The 19,465-nt window shown below is 45.3% G+C and overlaps 1 protein-coding gene across 1 annotated transcript; it reads right to left on the reverse strand.

Moving 5' to 3' along the window:
- Positions 1-1,316: 1,316 nt before the first annotated feature.
- On the reverse strand, positions 1,317-5,236 carry LOC140588158 (uncharacterized). The gene is made up of 9 exons (XM_072709392.1): positions 4,882-5,236; positions 4,483-4,724; positions 4,335-4,395; positions 4,241-4,243; positions 3,312-3,442; positions 2,572-2,690; positions 2,364-2,496; positions 2,186-2,282; positions 1,317-1,900 (listed from the first exon to the last, which is right to left on the reverse strand). The coding sequence occupies exons 1-9, from the start codon at positions 4,955-4,957 to the stop codon at positions 1,854-1,856; spliced, it is 909 nt and encodes a 302-aa protein (XP_072565493.1). The 5' UTR covers positions 4,958-5,236; the 3' UTR covers positions 1,317-1,853.
- Positions 5,237-19,465: the final 14,229 nt, after the last annotated feature.

Below are 19,465 nucleotides of genomic sequence, written 5' to 3' on the forward strand. Positions count from 1 at the left end.
CAACAAAACCAGACCAAGACAAAGGATGGCATGAGGGACGTCTGCTAGATGGCAACAAGAGTAGCAGTGCAAGTCAAGGAAAGCAAGGAGAACCCAGAGACAGGTGGAAGAGTTGGAGAGAGAAGAGGGAACCTAAGCAGGCCAAGCTTTGGGAGGGTTGGGGAGAGAAGCGGGAACCTAAGCAGACCAAGCTTTGGGAGGGTTGGGGAGAGAAGCGGGAACCTAAGCAGGCCAATCTTTGGGAGGGCTGGGGAGAGAAGAGGGAACCTAAGCAGGCCGAGCTTTGGGGGGGCTGGGGAGAGAAGGGGGAACCTAAGCAGGCCGAGCTTTGGGGGAGCAGGGGAGAGAAGGGGGAACCTAAGCAGGCCAAGCTTTGGGAGGGCTGGGGAGAGAAGGGGGAACCTAAGCAGGCCAAGCTTTGGGAAAGCTGGGGAGAGAAGGGGGAACCAAAGCAGGCCAAGCTTTGGGAGGGCTGGGGAGAGACGGGGGAACCTAAGCAGGCCAAGCTTTGAGAGGCTGGGGAGAGAAGGGGGAACCGAAGCAGGAAAGCTTTGGGAGGACTGGAGAGAGAAGGGGGAACCTAAGCAGGCCAAGCTTTGGGGGGGGGGGGCTGGGGAGAGAAATAAATTCCTCTATTTCTACCAAACCCAAAGCCCCAGGAGACCATCAAACCTGCTCAAAGGAGAAGAAACTCTGATGATGGGATACGCTCTGGCCAAGTTTACAGAAGACCAGTGCAGTCATCATGTAGGACAGATCATATGGTTGTTTACATTTCATGATAGCCTTGTTCTGATGCACAGCTGGTGTCATACAAAGGAAAAAGATCTTCAGTAAACTGTGGAGAAGCCAATTCATGCCGGACCGTGGTGATCCTGCGGTGGTCAGACTGGGAAGGTTACAGACAAAGTCAGATATGGAGATGACTGGATTTCGACTGGTAACTCGACAAAACGATCAAATTATCCACAGATAGATATGATTTATTGACCCCAAGCAGGAAATTTACCCACAAGGTGTAAAATGAGCAGTTATATAATATAATTCCATCCTTAAAGGTCTCCCATTACGTGTAGGAGACGACTTGTTATTTTTGCCTAATATATAGTAAATCTGAGACACCAAATTTTCATTCATGATATATGGCGGATGTTTAACAGCAAGTTAATATGAGGAAATAGACGTTTGTCTCCCTGAGCCATGAATTACTGACTCGGTCCAACTGAACATCTTAAATATTACAGCTGCACTTTATACACCATATGGGACCTAAATATACATCAATAGATAATGAAGTCAATAATAACCACAGAAAATACAGTAGTAACATTTAATTTTATTTGGATTTGCTTTCTGTATTTTTGGCGAGTGGCTCAGCAGACAAAGTGTCCTGCCTGTAATCAGAAGATCTCCGTCTTGAGCCTCGACTTCGGCAGAACAGTCACATGTCCGTGGGCCCTTGAGCGAGGCCCGTAACCCCCAGCTCCAGGGACACTGCATGTTGGCTGACCCTGTGCTGTGACCCCCAAGCTATGGAGAGCGAGATGGGTGGGCGAAGAGAAGCATCCCAATGTACTTGTACCAATAAAGCAGCATTATTAATTGGCCTAGGAAAAAATAAAAGGCACGTCCTGATCCGGAACCCTGACATGTCTGAAGAACCAGTGGCAAAAACGATCTACCTTCTGTCAAGTCAGAACAATTCTGACAAAAATTAACTTGGTCAATGGTGAGTGGTGCATTTAAACAAATGCATCGTCAGTGTATTTGATGATGATGATGATGATGGATGATGATGATGATGATGGAGGCCCATTGTTTTTTGGTCTACAAGCACTCTCCCTGCTGCAGGTTCAAAGGGACCTGTGCAGTCCAGTCACAAATTCCTGGTAATAGGGCTCTGAAACAGACAAAAGAGTTCAGCGCTTCCTCACCGTTTTGGTAACCTGAATGTACATGTCAACAAGTTGTCGTTTACAAACATTTGAAGCATACTCCTATATTCCCATTTGTAAAGCTAACAGTAGTGTTATTTTTCACAACATGCATTATTACTCACATTTGAAATGAATGACTGTCTTTGCCCCCCCCCCCACCCCACCCCACCCCACCCCACCCCAAGAACATGGAACCAGGTACACTGGTAATGATGTGCATTGTAGTCATAGGATGCATGTGTACTGACCGGAGTCAGGCTCAACGTAAGAGTGTCTGATGAGGAAGTCCAAGACCACCATGGCACTATTGGGTTTGAAGTCGTCACTGACCAACAGATCTTTCACCTGAATTCAACATGATTCATTTTAAAAATGTAACCCCTGCACATCGAGCAGTATTAACCACACTGTTAATGCATATCTCACTTTATGTAGGGGCAAGAGGTGGAATTCTTCAACTTCTCCATCCCCAATCTGAGGCTTGAACTCAGAAGGCAGCTTCAGGTCAAACACAAACTGGCTCTCTGGAAAAATGCCCTCATGATCTTCGTATGTATAGCTTTAAGACATACAACAAATAATAAACAAACTAGTGACTTAGACTGAACACTGTATAAGGTAGGCAGAAACTAACCTGACAGAGCTGACAGGACGAGCTGCCTTGGCAGTGCATGCTGGGATACATGCCTCTTCCTCGCACTCTTTGAGAAGGGTTTGTTTGACACTGTTTCCTGCTGCCAGACCTCCAGCCGCCTGGTAAGAGAGAGATCACTAATCTTCTAAAGGTTGAACAGCACTGAAGTAAAGGGTTACATGACAACCACGGTATTCACCTCAACCCCTGATTCTTCTATTTAAGTACATCACCTGCAAACTGTAAGTCCTTCTTCAGAAGGACTTCTTTATTTTTCTTGAAAACAATACCACCACACCAATAGTACATCTTTCTATATATGTTCCATGTTACATTCCCAGTACTACAAACAGTAATTCTATGTCAAAAACATTGACCCACATCAAATTGTAAGCGAAAGCGATACATATTTTGCACAATCAAAACCTTTAAGCAAGTCATGATTTGGCCAGTGCAGAGGCATACAAGATATTCTTGTTTTTAAAACGTTTGTTCCAAGTCTGTGGTGGACATCACAAAAGGGGGTGAATAACGGGGCACACCTCTAAAACCTGAGAGGAGGGGCAGCCAGTCCCTGGAGGAATTAGGGCTAAGGGTCTCGCTCAAGGGCCCAGCGATGACGTCACTCTGCCGACCTCGGGGTCATAACCGGTGACACAGAGATAACAGGCACAGCATCCTAACCAGAGGAGCCACACTCCGCACCCAACTTAGAAAATGGAGGTAAAGGATGTAATCACCAAATTGTCAAGTCTTCCTGGGTAGGTCTGCTTGGTAGGAGATCTCCTTGCCAGCCACATGCAGATCTTCCCAGTTTCATCATGCACGTATCCATTCACGTGGACTCCGTACCGCTTCACTCCAAATAGACCTGAACAAAAAATAACTAATGTAGCCACATAATTTTTTTGACAAAAACCTACCAATATTCATTGCATAGGTACATCTAACTGAGGATGGCAGGTTGGCTGACACAACTGCCCCACGTATTGGGGGTTTGAATCCTACCACCAGTCTATGTGTGAAGTTTGCATGAGTGGGTTTCCACTTGCAGTCCAAAGACATGCAGTAAGGTTAACTGATGTCACTAAATCCACTACAGCATATTAGTGGGTGTGAGAGTATTCACAGGCATGTGACAGATGATGCACTGCTGTCCCTTCTGGGATGTAAGCCGGTCTTGTGCACTGTGCAGTTTGATACAGACTACAAGCATGACCCTCTGCAAGTATAACTGGTTATAACTGTAATATGAAAAAATATAGAGAAAATGAACCACGTAACTGAATAAGGGACTATGTGCAGAGAGCCTGGGAATTCAAAAGAACCTGAAAAAAATCATATGAAGGACAGGTGGGTTGACAATCAGGACTTTTCTAGCTGTACTTATATTATTTTACATAGAAGGACAGTTTCTTTTGAGAGAACATTATGTTACATAACAAGCTGATCTGTGGTTCTTACGGTATAAATATCTATAATAAATATTTAGAGGTGTGTTTTCTCCTGGTGGGTAATGGGGATGTTCCAATCCGTGCACAAATAAAGACCCTCTTTGCAGGGATCTTTTTGGTTCGTCTGGTTCCTGAGAACTCTTCTGATTCTCGAGGAATCCACAACAACCTTGATCAGGAAACGCAGTTAGATGCTAGATCGACGGTATAAATACTGGCTGCAATAACAACAGAGAATATTAAATTTCTTGCATGGTTATTAAACACAGAATCAGCATACTTACTGGATCTTGGATCTGGATACTGGACTTACGGATCTTTCCATGCACATCAGGGAACCATCACAGAACTGCGGCATTACTTCATACTTCTGCTGGACAAACGCAAATGAAGATCCAGGGGAACGGTGCAGTCTCGTGCATTAGTACCCTCACGCGCACTCATCCAGCTACCTCACCTCCTCCCTCCATCCCCTCAAACAGGCGAACGCATTCTCCTCCTTCAGCTGTCGCAGCACTTCGTGCACGGCCTCGGACCGCTTCTTGTATGAGCTCAGGCTGGGCCGGAGTGCTATGCTGTCCCCCTGGGGTGGGCTGAAGACCTCGGGGAAGCGGCTCAACGCGGACGCCACCGCGGGGGGGATCCATCCCACGTGCTTCCCGTCAATAACGAAACGCAGACACTGAGTGAACTTGGAGCCTACGCGTACGAAAAGGGAGACATGTACAGCAGTAAAACCGAGAAAATGTAATAACTAGTAGACAAATATTCGTTTCACATTCGTAATGTGACTTACTGAACTAGAACTGAACTAAACTAATACACAAGTTCTGACATTTAAACTTTGTTGTCAAACCTGGCAAATGAAAGTTATTCATTTGGCGAAGCAGTACTAGTGCTTTCTCTGACCACGAAGGCATAGATGTGGACATTACGGATGAAACTCCGACAATGACAGTTCCGACAGCATGCACCACGACTATCCGGCTTCATAGAAATAAGCAGTATTTATGATATCGAGCATCTCTGGCCCCAGGCAGCTCAGAAAGGATCCGGCAGCTGCGCATGCTCAGATGGATGCTATCTTAAGGACTTCCTGGATCATATTTAGATCGCGAGATTTACCATATATTTAGCTTCATACGTGTAGCCTTCAGACACAGAAAATAGAGTGCTGAATTTACGGACGTGTAGTTTTTATTTTATTTATAAACCGAGTGACAGAGCAAAAAGAAAGTGTGATCCTTTTGAATTTATTATAAACATACTAATCCAATAACTTCTCTGAGTTCTGACACTGCTCCCCCCCTCAGTCAAAATCGACCAATGAAGACTAAAGTATGTGAAGAAGCAGGCTGCCCATAAGTATAAGATGGATTGGAAAGCGCCGTTAATTGCATGAAACGTACTTAAATACGTTTAAAACGTACTTAAGCGTAAAATTAAGCACAGAGGAGCATACATACAGTGCCATACACACGAGGTGCAAAGGCAGTACGTACACGTAGTGCAAAAAGATTAGGGTTAGAGTAGTAAAATAACAGTATATTGTGTCACTTTGGAAATAAATATTTGAACATTAGAATAATAAATTATCTGCAAATAAATTATCTGCAATTAGAAGTGTAAACATCAGACTTATACTGTAACAAGACAGGGAGCTTTCTGACGGGTTTCGGCTGGTGGTGAGCGGCACGTTGGGATGAAGTGTTGTGGTGTTTTTGGCAGTAAGCAGGATCGATCCCAATTAGCGTTTTTAGCACACCGTAGTGAAATGAGCCAGTGGCTGAAAAAAACAGTCAGAACAAACAGGAGGAATTGTAATATATCTCACGTCTCCGTCTACCCTGTTGTGTCCCTATCTAGCCAGCAGAGGTCTCCCGTTTCCCCTTCCAAGTGTTCTCTAATGACTTGGACCAGTTCTTCGTTCTCTTTCGTTGTTCTTTCGGAATGGGCCGCAAGCAGCGCATGTTAGCTGTTTTTTCAGCATCTGACTAAGATATAATACGTGTGACCATCGATAGACAATGGGTTTTCCAAATAAAATTAACTACCTTGCCACCCCGGTTTAGTTTAAACTTGAATCCAGTAAGTTCTGGGTTAGGCAGCTATGTGCTGTTTTTGTAATATATCTGAGGTTGGAAATGAAATGGGTAGAGCAAAGGATAAAGGAATGAGCTCTGGTATTGTCAGTGTTTTCTTACACATGTAACACACTTTCTGCATGATTATATAAACATTACAGTTGTAGCAATTTCTTAAATTCTTTCAGAAAGTGGGTAATTGTGCAATTTGATAAGTTTAAACGATGGTTTAACCTCAGGCTGTGCTGAATAATAATAAGCGCGCAGATCCGTTTCCTGTGTAAAGAAGCGCTGTTCTACTACCTGGCAAATCCGCCGTTATAATTGCAACCTTCCAAGGTCCAAGCGCACCTGTATTTTAAAGGGAATGACAGGTAACATTCTGATTGATTTACAGCTTCGACGAGACGAAATGCAAAGCCATGCACCTGGCGCCACAAATACTTTTCCACCGTTAAACTAGCAAAAAAAGGTTGGCCAAGCGCTGAAAGAACTTGCGCCGTGGTGTTCAGATCGTGCGCTTTCAATCGTTAAATCGGGGCCTCATACTGTATCTTCCTAACAAAATATTCACTCATACTAAGGCAAAAAGTTAACGAAGGATTTACTATTTTGTGCCTAGTGCTGAGTAGTGAAACAAAATGTAAAAAAAAAAAAAAAAGTTCATATAGAAGCGAGCATTCAAACAAAAAGACAAACATTTTTTTTTTTTTTTTTTTTTTCTCCCCCTTGTCGTGTCCGGCAGTTTAGCAAGCAGGATGTTAGTCTGGGTGCTTTATTGTGCCAACACTTTTATTTTGCCAAGTGGAGCTTCGGATTTAAGCTCCTCTTGTTACTTGAGGTATACTCTTTATTAATCGGTTGTATGTCATTGCGCCACAAAGCCGGAGCTGACAGGGGGGGTTAGTGGGAAAGAGATAGAGAGAGAAAGTGAGAAAGGAGAGAAAGGGGTGAGAGACAGAGGAAGTAGAAAAATAAATAAATGCATAATAAAAATAAAAATAAAATAAGGAGGGAGGTCAGAGAGAGAGACAGGGAAAGAGAAATAATACATAAACAGTAGAACAAAAAAGAAAGAGTAATAAGAGGACAGCTTCTGCATCTTGTTGCTTTACACCGTATCATCACACCAGCTGCTGTATCTGAAAGATAAGATCCAGGGACACACACAAACAGTATACACACAAAGAAACCAGTGGTACTATTATGACATGGGAATGTGCTTGTGCCAGTATCTGCTCCTGGAATTAAATACGTTAATACCAACGAAAGAAAATAAATATATATGCATAAGCAGACCACCAGGAACACTGTCTAAATATCGTCGTACCCGTATCTGCATCTGAGAGGAGGGAGTGGAAGCCACACACCAACTTTCACACACACTCTCACACCCACACCCATACAAGGAGAAACAGGGGTAAAATAGGGGATGAGAGCCCTAGGCTCTCCTGTGTGTATGTGTGCGTGCATGTCTATGTGTGTGTGCGTTCTAAGTGTATGTGTGTTGATATGAAAGTGTGTGTATGTGTGCGTGTGCATATGTACGTGTATGTGTGTGTGTGTACGCATACGTGCATGTGTGTGTGTACGCATCTGTGCATGTGTGTATGCCTGTGTGTTGTGAGTGTATGTATGAGTGTGCAGGTTAACATGGAATGATTCCCAGTGAGTGTGCGAGGCCATAACAACGCCGCCCCGGAGCCCCCAGACGGCTGGGAGAGCCCCGACGGGTCATGGACCCAGCCGCCCCACAGCGGCCAGGTACCCGGGCCCCCCGCTACCGGAAGGCTGCGCGTCCACCCAAGGAAGGCAGGGGGGGAGGCACCGGGCGCCCCCCACCGGCAAGCACGAGCCAGGAACCCCACGGCCACAGGCGGTAGCGCGCCGGCCCCCCCCGCAGGCACGGATAGAACCCGGAGCCCGGAGCACCCGCACACCCCGTGGGGGCCCCGCCAGCCCCGGGGAGACCTGCCCCCCCCCAAGAACCCCCACCCGGGGGACCAGGGGGACGCCCCGAGAGCCACCAAGCACACCCGCCCCTGGCTACCCCGACCCCCCCTCCCCCAAGCCCAGATCCCAACCCTCCCTCCCCAGCCCCCGTACCCTCCCTCCCCCAAGTCCCCTCACTGCCGCCCCCACACCGCCCCATCATCCACGTGCTCCCCGTACCAGGACAAACATGCAGACACACAGATCCATGCATGCACTCATACACACACTCAGACACACACTCCCAGTCACACCTGCTCGTCTTTGAAGTCCGGCAGCAGATGCCCTGGACTTGCCCAGTGGACGGCCCAGAGGATGTTCCCCACCCCCCCAGATCGCAGGCGAGCGGGCACCCCGCCGGAGACCGGCAGCACCCCACAGATGCAGCCGCCCCACCCCCAAGCCCACCCGCCAGCGCCCGCCGCCCCCGCCACACCCAGGACCCCTCACCCCGTCCGCCCCCCAACCGCCCCCCACCCACCTTGATCATTGATGGTGTACATGTGTGTGAGCTAAGGTGTCGTTGAGATATGGGGGAGCATATGGGGAAAAGACACCCACCGGCCCCCCCAAGCCCTAAGTGTCTAAAGTGGAGTTAAAATAGAGGGGAAGGGAGCTGCGCAGTCCAGCTGCGGGCTGCAGAAGCAGCCGACCCAGGACCTGCACAGCTCCCCCCGCCCTCCAAGGCCCTATGTGGAGGAGTGGTGTGACGTGGATGTATGTCTAAAATGCAGTTAAGATAATTAGGGGGGGATGAGTGGCTAATCGCCCCCCCTTCCCTCTGTGTGGTGCGGTGTGATGTCTATATGTGGCGTCTAATGTGTAAGATGGGGGGTGAATAGCTGATCACCCCCCATTACCTATGTGTGGTGTAGGTGGATGCGGGCCGGCAGGGGGGGCGCGGGGCGATAGTCGACAGTGCAGCAGGGCAGCGGGCGCCAGGCAAGGCACGCCCGGACGCACGGCGCCAACACCCAGGGGGACACCCCCACCCCCCGCCGCAGCGCCCCCCCGCCCCAACCCAAGGAGGTGTCTGGGGCCTCATCTGCGCCGGCATCGCCGACGAGCCATTCATACCCAGATACCCACATTCACCAAACACTCGCACCCCACCACCCCCGCACCACCCCAACCCCGACGTGCTCCCCCGTCCCAGGCCATACATGCAGACAAACAGAGCATGCATACTCACCGGATACACACATACAGACACGCACGCCCAACACGCACACCCTCACCAGATACACACACAGACACGCACGCCCACACGCACACACTCACCAGATACACACACACAGACACGCACGCCCACACGCACACACTCATCTCGAGGCCCAACAGCAGATGCCCTGGAATTGTCCAGTGGTCGGCTCCAGAGGCTGTTCCCCCACCCCCCAGGTCGCAGGCTAGTGGCCCCCCGCCGAAGGCCGGCAGCCCCCCACGGACGCCGCCGCCCCGCACCCGGGCCCGTCCGGCAAAAACACCCGCCACCCCAGCCATCCCCCAACTCCCCCGGTTCGCCCACCACCCCCCTTGATCAGTGGGAATGGGCGTATGTGTGGAGCTAGGATGCAGTTAAAATGTGGGGGGACACAAGTGGGGGATGGATACCCCAGCCAGAGCTGCGGTCCTCCCCCCCCAGCCCCCACAGGCCCTCAATGTCTAAAGTGGAGTTAAAATAGAGGGGAAGGGAGTCGCGCTGTCCAGCTGTGGGCTGCCGAAGCAGCCGACCCAGGACCTGCACAGCTCCCCCCACCCTCCAATGCCCTATGTGAAAGAGTGGTGTGACATGAATGTATGTCTAAAGTGCAATTAAAATAATACAGAGGGGGGTGAGTGGCTAGTCACCCCCCCCTTCCCTCTGTGTGATGCAGTGTGGTGTTGTGGGTGTGGTGTCTAGAGTGGAATTAAAAGAGATGGGGGGTGACTAGCTGATCACCCCCCAGTACCTATATGGAGTGTGGTGTAGGTGGGTGTGGGCTGTAGGGGGCTGTGGGGGAATAGGTGGTAATGCAGCAGGGCAGCGGGCATCCAGCACGACGCGCCCGGATGCGCGGCGCCAACGCCCACGGGGGCGCTACCCCCCCCGCCGCAGCACCCCCGCCCCAACCCGAGGGGGGTATCTGGAGCCTCATCTGCGAAGGCCTCGCTGACGAGCCACTCTCATACAAACACCTACACTCACCAGACAGACTGACCTGGGACCTATACCCTCTATACCCTGCCCCGGTGCCCTCCCCCCAGAGGCCAGCATGCCCAGAGGCTCCCAGAGCGACACCCTAATCAGTCCCACATGGGAAGGGGCGCTCAGGGGGAGACCGGCCCCCCCGGCACTGACGAGGCCCCCACCCCACTAGCGGGCCCCCCGGAGCCCCGCGCTCCACCCCGCACCCACGAGGCCCTAGCCACCCGGCCAGGGCCGGCGCCCCCCGCCCAGGCCGCCAGGCCCCCCCCCGCGCCCACCGGGTAGACGCCCCCAGCCCCCCCACCCCGCCAGCCCAGGGGCGACCCGCAACCCCCAGCCCAGGAACCGCAGGCCCCCAGCCCCACGGAGCCACCGGCACCCACACCCCCCAGCAGTGGCGGAGCCAGGAAATTTTCTGTGGGGTGGCCAGGATGATTATGTGATCATTTTGGGGGTGGCATAAATTAGAACTATATTTAGGTCACCTACTGTAAACCACACACCTCCTTAAGAAAGAACATACAGGAAACAGTTGTCTTATTATAACCATTAGTTGTTTTATTTTAGTTATAAAAAAGTCTCCAAGTCAGGTGAGAGTCAAATCAAGTCAGTTACAATTACAAACTACTTTACAAAATGCATAAAAAACGTATTTACAGCCCAAGTTAACAAACTATAACATTCTTTTAACAAACTAACACATTTTGTTTGATTTAACTTATTTGCAGGAGTTATCTATCACCAATAGATATGCTAGTCAATTATCATGTTACCAAAACTATCAACAAATTATTCAAAAAGTAGTCAGACTTTAGTTGGAATGACAAATGTGACATAATTTTATTTTTTTCTCTTTTTTTGCCTCATGTAGCTTACTAAACAGTTTAATTACGAATTCACCGAGGCATAAAGAAGTTAGAAAATGCTTATACTTTTACTATCTTTTCTTTTGTATTAGATTAATAGTGTTTAAACAAGATTACCTGTAATTATTTGTTATTCCGTCGCATTTTCAAATTCCCGCCAGTGGTATTGGACTCCTCTCCGCTCCACTCCACTCCACTCCACTCAATGACAGTAAAAGAACTGGCGGTACCAGGATGTGCGCACACAAAAGTGTCCGGCATTGCTGTGGCAGTACAAAAAAGGTTCCGCGTCGCGCGGGTGGTTGCATGGATGGCTGTGGTCAGACCAGGGGGGGCCAATAGGGTGGCCGGGGTTCGGCGGGGGGTGGCCACGGCCACCCCCGGCCACCCCCTGCCTCCGCGCCTGCCCCCCAGAGCCCCCCCACCATCCAAGGGACACAAGGAACAGCAAAGCCATGACCCCACACACCCACTAAGTGATGGAGTCAATTATTGGGGACCAGAGAGAGTTGAAATTGGCTAATTGATTCTTGGAGGAAGCAGACATTCGCTCCATACTAATGTGGTCCAACAAGAGACCTTTGTACTGATTAATACTCAGATTGTTTTTTGATTTCCAATTCACAAGAATAGTTTTCTTGGCGATGCACAAGGCGGTGAGAACCATTTGTGTTGCACTACCCTCCAGATCCATATTACTTACATCGCCTAGCAAGCATAATCTCGGGGAGGCCGGAATATTATACCCTAAACACGTAGATAAGTCTTCGCATACCCTCTGCCAAAATGGGTGAACAGCTGTGCATTCCCACATAGCGTGCATATAGTTGTCTGGTGTATTATTTGTGCAGTAAGGGCAGGTGTCGGATTCTATGAGGCCCATCTTGAACATCCTTTGTCCTGTGTAGTGTGTTCTATGGAGAGTCTTATATTGTATGAGTTGCAGATTGGGTTTTTTGGTCATTCTAAAAGTATTTAAACATATTTGTGTCCAGATGTTCTGGTCTATATTAATCGATAAATCAATTTCCCATTTTGAGGTTGGAAGAGATATTGAGTCGTTTAAATCTGACACTGATCTATATATTTTTGACATTGTTTTAGGCGCATGGATTCTCAGTAGTTGGGTTACCTTTGTAGGTAATTGTAGATTTAATTCATCATGTCCGTATTTAACCCGCATTATATATTTAAGTTGGTGGTACTCTAGAAACTTGCTTCTCTGAATATTGTATTGTGAGACAAGTAAATTTAAGAGTTAAAATTAAGAAATATACTGAAAATCTTTGTGCTTCTAGGAACAAACAGCCCGAATGATGAAAGAGAGACTTTATTACATGAGCATAAACAGCAGGCTTGATCTTATTTAACGATGGTAGACATTTTTTTTGTCAATATATTTATACATAAATGTTATACTGTTAAAAAGGAATATCACACTATGGGAAACATAGATGTTTCAGGGAAAAGCTTAGAAAGAATATAAATACAATTCACCACAAATTATACACATAAAATACATATATTAATAAGTACATCTTACGCGAAGTGACTTTTTTTTCTTTGTAGCTGATTTCATGTCACGGACTCGGATGCTGTTGGTTTAAATCCCGTGTACTTTCAATTTCTTTAACCAAAAGCTTGTAAATATCTTGGGTTATGAGCCACCAGATACACGTTCGCCCAGCTGGCAGGAAGGCAGCGAAGCCGTGAAGTCAGGAATAGGGGGTTATTGACCCGGACAGAGCAGACAGCGACAAACATCAATGACTGATCTGGGGAACTCAGACGCGGACTAAATACACAAGACACGCAGAAAATAACAGGTAACAGGTGATCACAATCGGGGTAGTACACGTAGGTAATGAGGGGACGTGGCACACACGAGGATTGGACAAGCAGGTCATGACAATATACAGTATACGTTTGCACACGCACACTGTATTTAAGATATATTTTAAAACTTAACATAATAAAAAACATTAAATATCATTTTAAGAAATTAAAAAAAACATTCAGAACAAAGGTTGTTTTTTTTCTCAGGTGAACATCAGGGGCAAAAAACATCACTCAGTGATACTCTTCATGATCGCAATTGTAATATTAAATAAAACATAACATTCTCTCAACTGAATAAAGAAGAATGATATAAAATGTTGCCTGATGTTAGGATTTATCAGGAAAACAGCCCTTTTCAGAAACTCCAAAAGCGTTCCTCCCAGAGCCCATTACGCCTCCCCAGTGGATTTTCTACCCACTGCGCGTGTTTTCAGACACTGCGATGCTGATAACTGTCTGTTCTTCATTTCCGGGAGACTTACGGCAACAAGGAAATTCCTCCATTATGTGTTTTGTATCTTTTCTAATGAAGATGTACAGCAGAGGGTCCAAAAGAGGACTGAAAAATAACGGCAAGGATTCCCAAAGGACGAAATCATACGGGTTTTGATAATTTGATATGATGTAAGGAATGAACAGAAGAGCACAATTAGCAATTACAAGCAGCAATGTGGCTAAAATGCGTTTCTTCTCTCGGCTGGACAGTGCGATGGTCTTAGAGAGGCCTCTCCATGTGCCCACAAAGAAGAACAAAAGCAAAGGTAGAGGAATTAACAGCAGGGCTGGAAAGAAAGATGGGAAACCTTCAAAGGGGAGAAAAACCTCAAGAAGAGCTACTGCTATGGAGACCAACCAGACCACGAGCGAAGATGCAGCTGAGAGCTTAAGGGTGAAGTGAGACCGGTACCAGTGCGGATGGGCGATCAGAAGGTATCTCTCCATAGCGATGCACACCCTGAAGCCAAGGCTGGAAACAATGCCAGACAACAAAGTACCAAAAAAAATGACTTCAGCAGGTGGAAAGTATATCCATGGCCTCCCCAAAAACTGGATTATATCCGAAATGAGAAGGTTTATCACATAAACATTGGCAACATGGTTGGCCTTAAACTGACGGTAGACGACATAAAGAGCAAGAGAAACAAGAGGAAGCCCAATTACAAGTGTTACCAGATTCACAATGTGGAATACAGTAAAGAAATAAGAAACATTGTTCTCATTTCTATATGATGAATCATTATCATGGTCATAAAGATCAGGTATCTCTCATGAATATGTTGAATTGCTGTCATCCATTGATTCTTGATCAGTGAAAATGTGTCTTCTTCTGACTCACTGGTTTTCTTCTCAATGATCGTTTCAAGAGTTAATTTTCTTGATATCTGAACTGAAATCAGAGCATAAAACATCTCAGCTCATCACAGGTACCGTGTCTAATACATCATTATTTCTTAATCATCACTGCGGTGTCGTGTTGCTGTCGTCTCTAAAACTCACCATGTGCAGCTTCTGGCTTCTATCAGTTCATCTTCTCCTCTTCAAGGTCTGATCCTCCTATTCATTCAAAGAGACACAGATTCTCTTCAGAAACGAGTTCCTGACCTACCTGGTCCACAGGAGACTGTCTTCCCTCTTCTGTTTCATTAAGGCTCATTCTACACACAGATCTCTCATTTCTTTACAGAAAATCTTAGCTAGTATAAATCATAAAGAAGAAATGAATATAGATACTATACAATGAAAATGAATTGAAGACTCTACAAAAACATAACACTGTATAATTCAGAATTAATATTAATTAGAACTTTCATGTTTAATTTATTCAAAGAAATTTAAACAATTTATGCAAAGGGAAATATTAATTTCAGTTCAAATTCAGATTAAAATACAAACAAAAAGTGCAACAATGATATATAACTTGTGTTACAGTGTAACAATGCTGTGAACATTCTCCCACTATTGTTTATCATTATGAATAAAATATATTCCCTCACAACCAATACTCTCAAAATCAATGATGATAATTAAGACTTTCATACTATTGCTCCATTTAATTAGTTTGAACATAATTAAATTCATGGTAATTTACTTGCTTCCCACCTGTAATCAAACGTGGAACGAGTAATAAGGACGGTCCAGTAGAAGTCTGGCTTCTTTGTAAATGAGCTGCATATCTAATAACACTTCACATTTATTGCATTCACTTTAGTGCTAAAGAGGAACCACATTGTGTCTTTTAAATTCACGCACTGATGTTAATCTCAGGTCGATAAATTTTCACAAGTCTTGTTTTTACTTCCCTCTCAATGTTGTAAGCAAACAATTTATGTTGACATAATTTCTTGGTATTAAGGGTCTGCTGGGTCCATCCATCCACCATGCGACCGCTTCTCCAGTGGGGGGGTCACAGAAATCCGGGAGCCTCTCCCAGGAAGCACAGGGCCCAAGACCGAAGACACGCTGTGGGACACGGGGCCATTCCAGCGCAGGACACCCACACAGACACACAGCAGGAGAGTTAGAGATACAGCTTCACCTAACTGCACGTGTGCACAAACAGCTATGTCCGATACCCGATCCCCCCCCTCCTACACTGCCCCCTGTGGATCTGAGCTGTGACTGCAGCATGTGCACCATGGACACGTCCGACTGCACCATTGAGAGCCTGAGGCCAGACTTCTGCATATCCCAGAAGGCCACTCTTCCGGCTTTCTAGGAAGAGCCAAGACGGCCACATGGAGACTTATGTTCACACAGCAATCAGCAGACCCATATTAGCCCCAGTCACACTGTGTTACACTGTCCCTCAACAAGACACCATAATCAGACAGTGGAGAGTGTGCAAATGGGGGGGGGGGGGGGGGGAACACGACAATTACAGGCACAAGGCTCTGAGGGAATTTGCCAATGTTAATAAAAAGAGCTTTTTTTCTCGCAAATTCAGTAACATTGTTCTGTTGCAATATAATGACTCAACACGTCCTCATCTTGTGAGATAGTGTTATATTAATGGAGATTAGATTAAAACTGTCATAGCCTGTGGTTTGTCTGTCTATGTCCAAAACAGTCGTGGAGCCTGTTGCTTAGACTGAGTCAGTTGTGTGACATTGACAGGTGTAACAGTAAATATCATCAGGACAACAGAAATGTGGCAGTGGCACCAAAACCAAGATCTTTTCCATCAAAAGAAAAATCACCCCTATTTAGGCAAAAAGTAACACAGACCCACCCTGTCAGGGATGGACTGTGAAGTGTTTAGTACTGAGGATTAAAACAAACTGTAAAGTCAGTTCCAGTGGAAAAGAGTAATCACACTTTATCATGGCATGAACAAGTAACACAAAGCCATGTAATTAAAGACTTCATTTAAAAATGAAGAAATATACTGAAAGTAATCATGGTTCCGTCTAAAAGTAAACAGGATAAATGATCAAATGGTGACTTAATTACATAAAGACAGGCACCACTGTTGGTCTGAGTAACAATGTAATACTTTATTTTTTGGCAAAAATTTAAACATAAATGCTACACTGTTGAAATATCACATAGATTAAAGTAAAGTTCAGAAAGAAAAATAATAACATTAAACATGAATGTAAGGATATGCACCTCACTCAAAGAGACATATTTTATGTGTTTGCAACCAACCCCAGAGCTGCTGGTTTAAATCCTGTGTACCGTAAATTATCAGCCCAAATCCTGTACATTTCTGGCAGACAATCAGGCATGGATGCCTGCATATGCACACTGGACTGTATTTTTAAAGCATAACTATTTGAAAGCATTAATTATTAATTATTACAAACAATAAAAAAACAATTGTTCAGAAATTATTGATACTAGTTGGTTCTCAGTTGCAACAAACTCTTTATGATTACAATTGTAATTTTAAATAAAACTTAATATTCATAAATGACTAACAAAGAATAATGTAAAATGATGTGATTAGGATTTATCAGGAAAACAGCCCTTTTCAGAAACTCCAAAAGCGTTACTCCCAGAGCCCATTACGCCTCCCCAGTGGATTTTCTACCCACTGCGCGTGTTTTCAGACACTGTGATGCTGCTAACTGTCTGTTCTTCATTTCCGGGAGACTTACGGCAACAAGGAAATTCCTCCATTATGTGTTTTGTATCTTTTCTAATGAAGATGTACAGCAGAGGGTCCAAAAGAGGGCTGATATATAACAGATAGTTTGCCAAACCGAAGAAAATATACGGGCTTAGATAATACGATATGATGTAAGGAAAGAACAGAAAAGCATAATTAGCAATTACAAGCAGCAATGTGGCTAAAATGCGTTTCTTCTCTCGGCTGGACAGTGTGATGGTCTTAGAGAGGCCTCTCCATGTGCCCACAAAGAAGAACAAAAGCAAAGGTAGAGGAATTAACAGGAGGTTTGTAAAGAAATATGGGATACCTCCAATGGGAAGTATTGCTAAGGAGAACAACCAGACCACGAGCGAAGATACAACTGAGAGCTTAAGGGTGAAGTGAGACCGGTACCAGTGCGGATGGGCGATCAGAAGGTATCTCTCCATAGCGATGCACACCATGAAGCCAAGGCTGGAAACAATGCCAGATATAAAAGTAATCGTAAATATATATACTGCTTCAGTCGAGGGTATAAAGTATATCCATGGCCTCCCCAAAAACTGGATTATATCCGAAATCAGCAGGTTTATGACGTAAACATTGGCAACATGGTTGGCCTTAAACTGACGGTAGACGAGATAAAGAGCAAGAGAAACAAGAGGAAGCCCAATTACAAGTGTTACCAGATTCACAATGTGGAATACAGTAATGAAATAAGGAACATTGCTCTCATCTCTATATGATGAATCATTATCATGGTCATAAAGATCAGGTATCTCTCCTGCATATGTTGAATTGCTGTCATCCATTGATTCTTGATCAGTGAAAATGTGTCTTCTGACTCACTGGTTTTCTTCTCAATGATCGTTTCAAGAGTTAATTTTCTTGATATCTGAACTGAAATCAGAGCATAAAACATCTCAGCTCATCACAGGTACCGTGTCTAATACATCATTATTTCTTAATCATCACTGCGGTGTCGTGTTGCTGTCGTCTCTAAAACTCACCATGTGCAGCTTCTGGCTTCTATCAGTTCATCTTCTCCTCTTCAAGGTCTGATCCTCCTATTCATTCAAAGAGACACAGATGCTCTTCAGAAACGAGTTCTTGACCTACCTGGTCCACAGGAGACTGTCTTCCCTCTTCTGTTTCATTTAGGCACATTCTACACACAGATCTCTCATTTCTTTATTGAAAATCTTAACAATTATGCACCATAAAGAAGAAATGAATATGGATACTATACAATGAAAATTAATTGAAGATTCTACAAAAACATAAGACTGTATAATTCAGAATTGGTATTAATTAGAACTTTCATGTTTAATTTAGTTAAAGCAATTGGAACAACTTATGCAAAGGAAATATTAATTTCAGTTTAATCGGAGTGTAAAAGCATTGGGATAAATACATTTGTTATAACTACTAAATCAGACTGATAGCAGTACAGAATGTATATTTCAGCCTCAGTATTAAAATACAAACAAAAAGCGCAACAATGATATATAACTTGTGTTACACTGTAACAATGCTGTGAACATTCTCCCACTATTGTTTATCATTATGAATAAAATATATTCCCTCACAGCCAATACCCTTAAAATCAATATTGATAATTAAGACTTTCATAATATTGCTCCATTTAATTAGTTTGAACATAATTAAATTCATGGTAATTTACTTGCTTCCCACCTGTAATCAAACGTGGAACGAGTAATAAGGACGGTCCAGTAGAAGTCTGGCTTCTTTGTAAATGAGCTGCATATCTAATAACACTTCACATTTATTGCATTCACTTTAGTGCTAAAGAGGAACCACATTGTGTCTTTTAAATTCACGCACTGATGTTAATCTCAGGTCGATAAATTTTCGCAAGTCTTGTTTTTACTTCCCTCTCAATGTTGTAAGCAAACAATTTATGTTGACATAATTTCTTGGTATTAAGGGTCTGCTGGGTCCATCCATCCACCATGCGACCGCTTCTCCAGTGGGGGGTCACAGAAATCCGGGAGCCTCTCCCAGGAAGCACAGGGCCCAAGACCGAAGACACAAACTGCTATGTCCGATACCCGATCACCCCCCTCCTACACCCTGGCACCCTGGACACGTTGGCACATGACTTCCCCGCGGCCCCAGTGAGTGAGCGGCACAGTCAGCTGATGGCTGCTGTGCCAAAGGCCTTCGTCACCCAGCAGCCCAGGAAGTGCTGAGCGAGGCGGCTGTGTCCAGTCCAGGATTTATTGAAGTGTTTAGTCCTGAGTACTGAAGCAAATTGTACAAAGGGTTCCAGTGGAATAGAGTCGTCAAACTTTCTCATGGTGCTGATGATGGGCAACATAAAACCAAAGTCAAGGATGGGTAACCTTAGTCTTCAGGCA

The sequence above is a fragment of the Paramormyrops kingsleyae genome, chromosome 3, assembly GCF_048594095.1.
Source record: "Paramormyrops kingsleyae isolate MSU_618 chromosome 3, PKINGS_0.4, whole genome shotgun sequence".
NCBI classification, from domain to species: domain Eukaryota; kingdom Metazoa; phylum Chordata; class Actinopteri; order Osteoglossiformes; family Mormyridae; genus Paramormyrops; species Paramormyrops kingsleyae.

Bases quoted from the DNA above. Each gene is read 5' to 3' on its own strand.
- LOC140588158 (XM_072709392.1), bottom strand. From the start codon at position 4,957: ATGTCCACATCTATGCCTTCGTGGTCAGAGAAAGCACTAGTACTGCTT. The intron at 4,396-4,482 runs GTGAGGTAGCTG...TTTGTCCAGCAG, and splicing joins TGAGGGGATGGAGGGAGGAG to AAGTATGAAGTAATGCCGCA. The intron at 1,901-2,185 runs GTCAGTACACAT...TGTCTGTTTCAG, and splicing joins TTACGTTGAGCCTGACTCCG to AGCCCTATTACCAGGAATTT.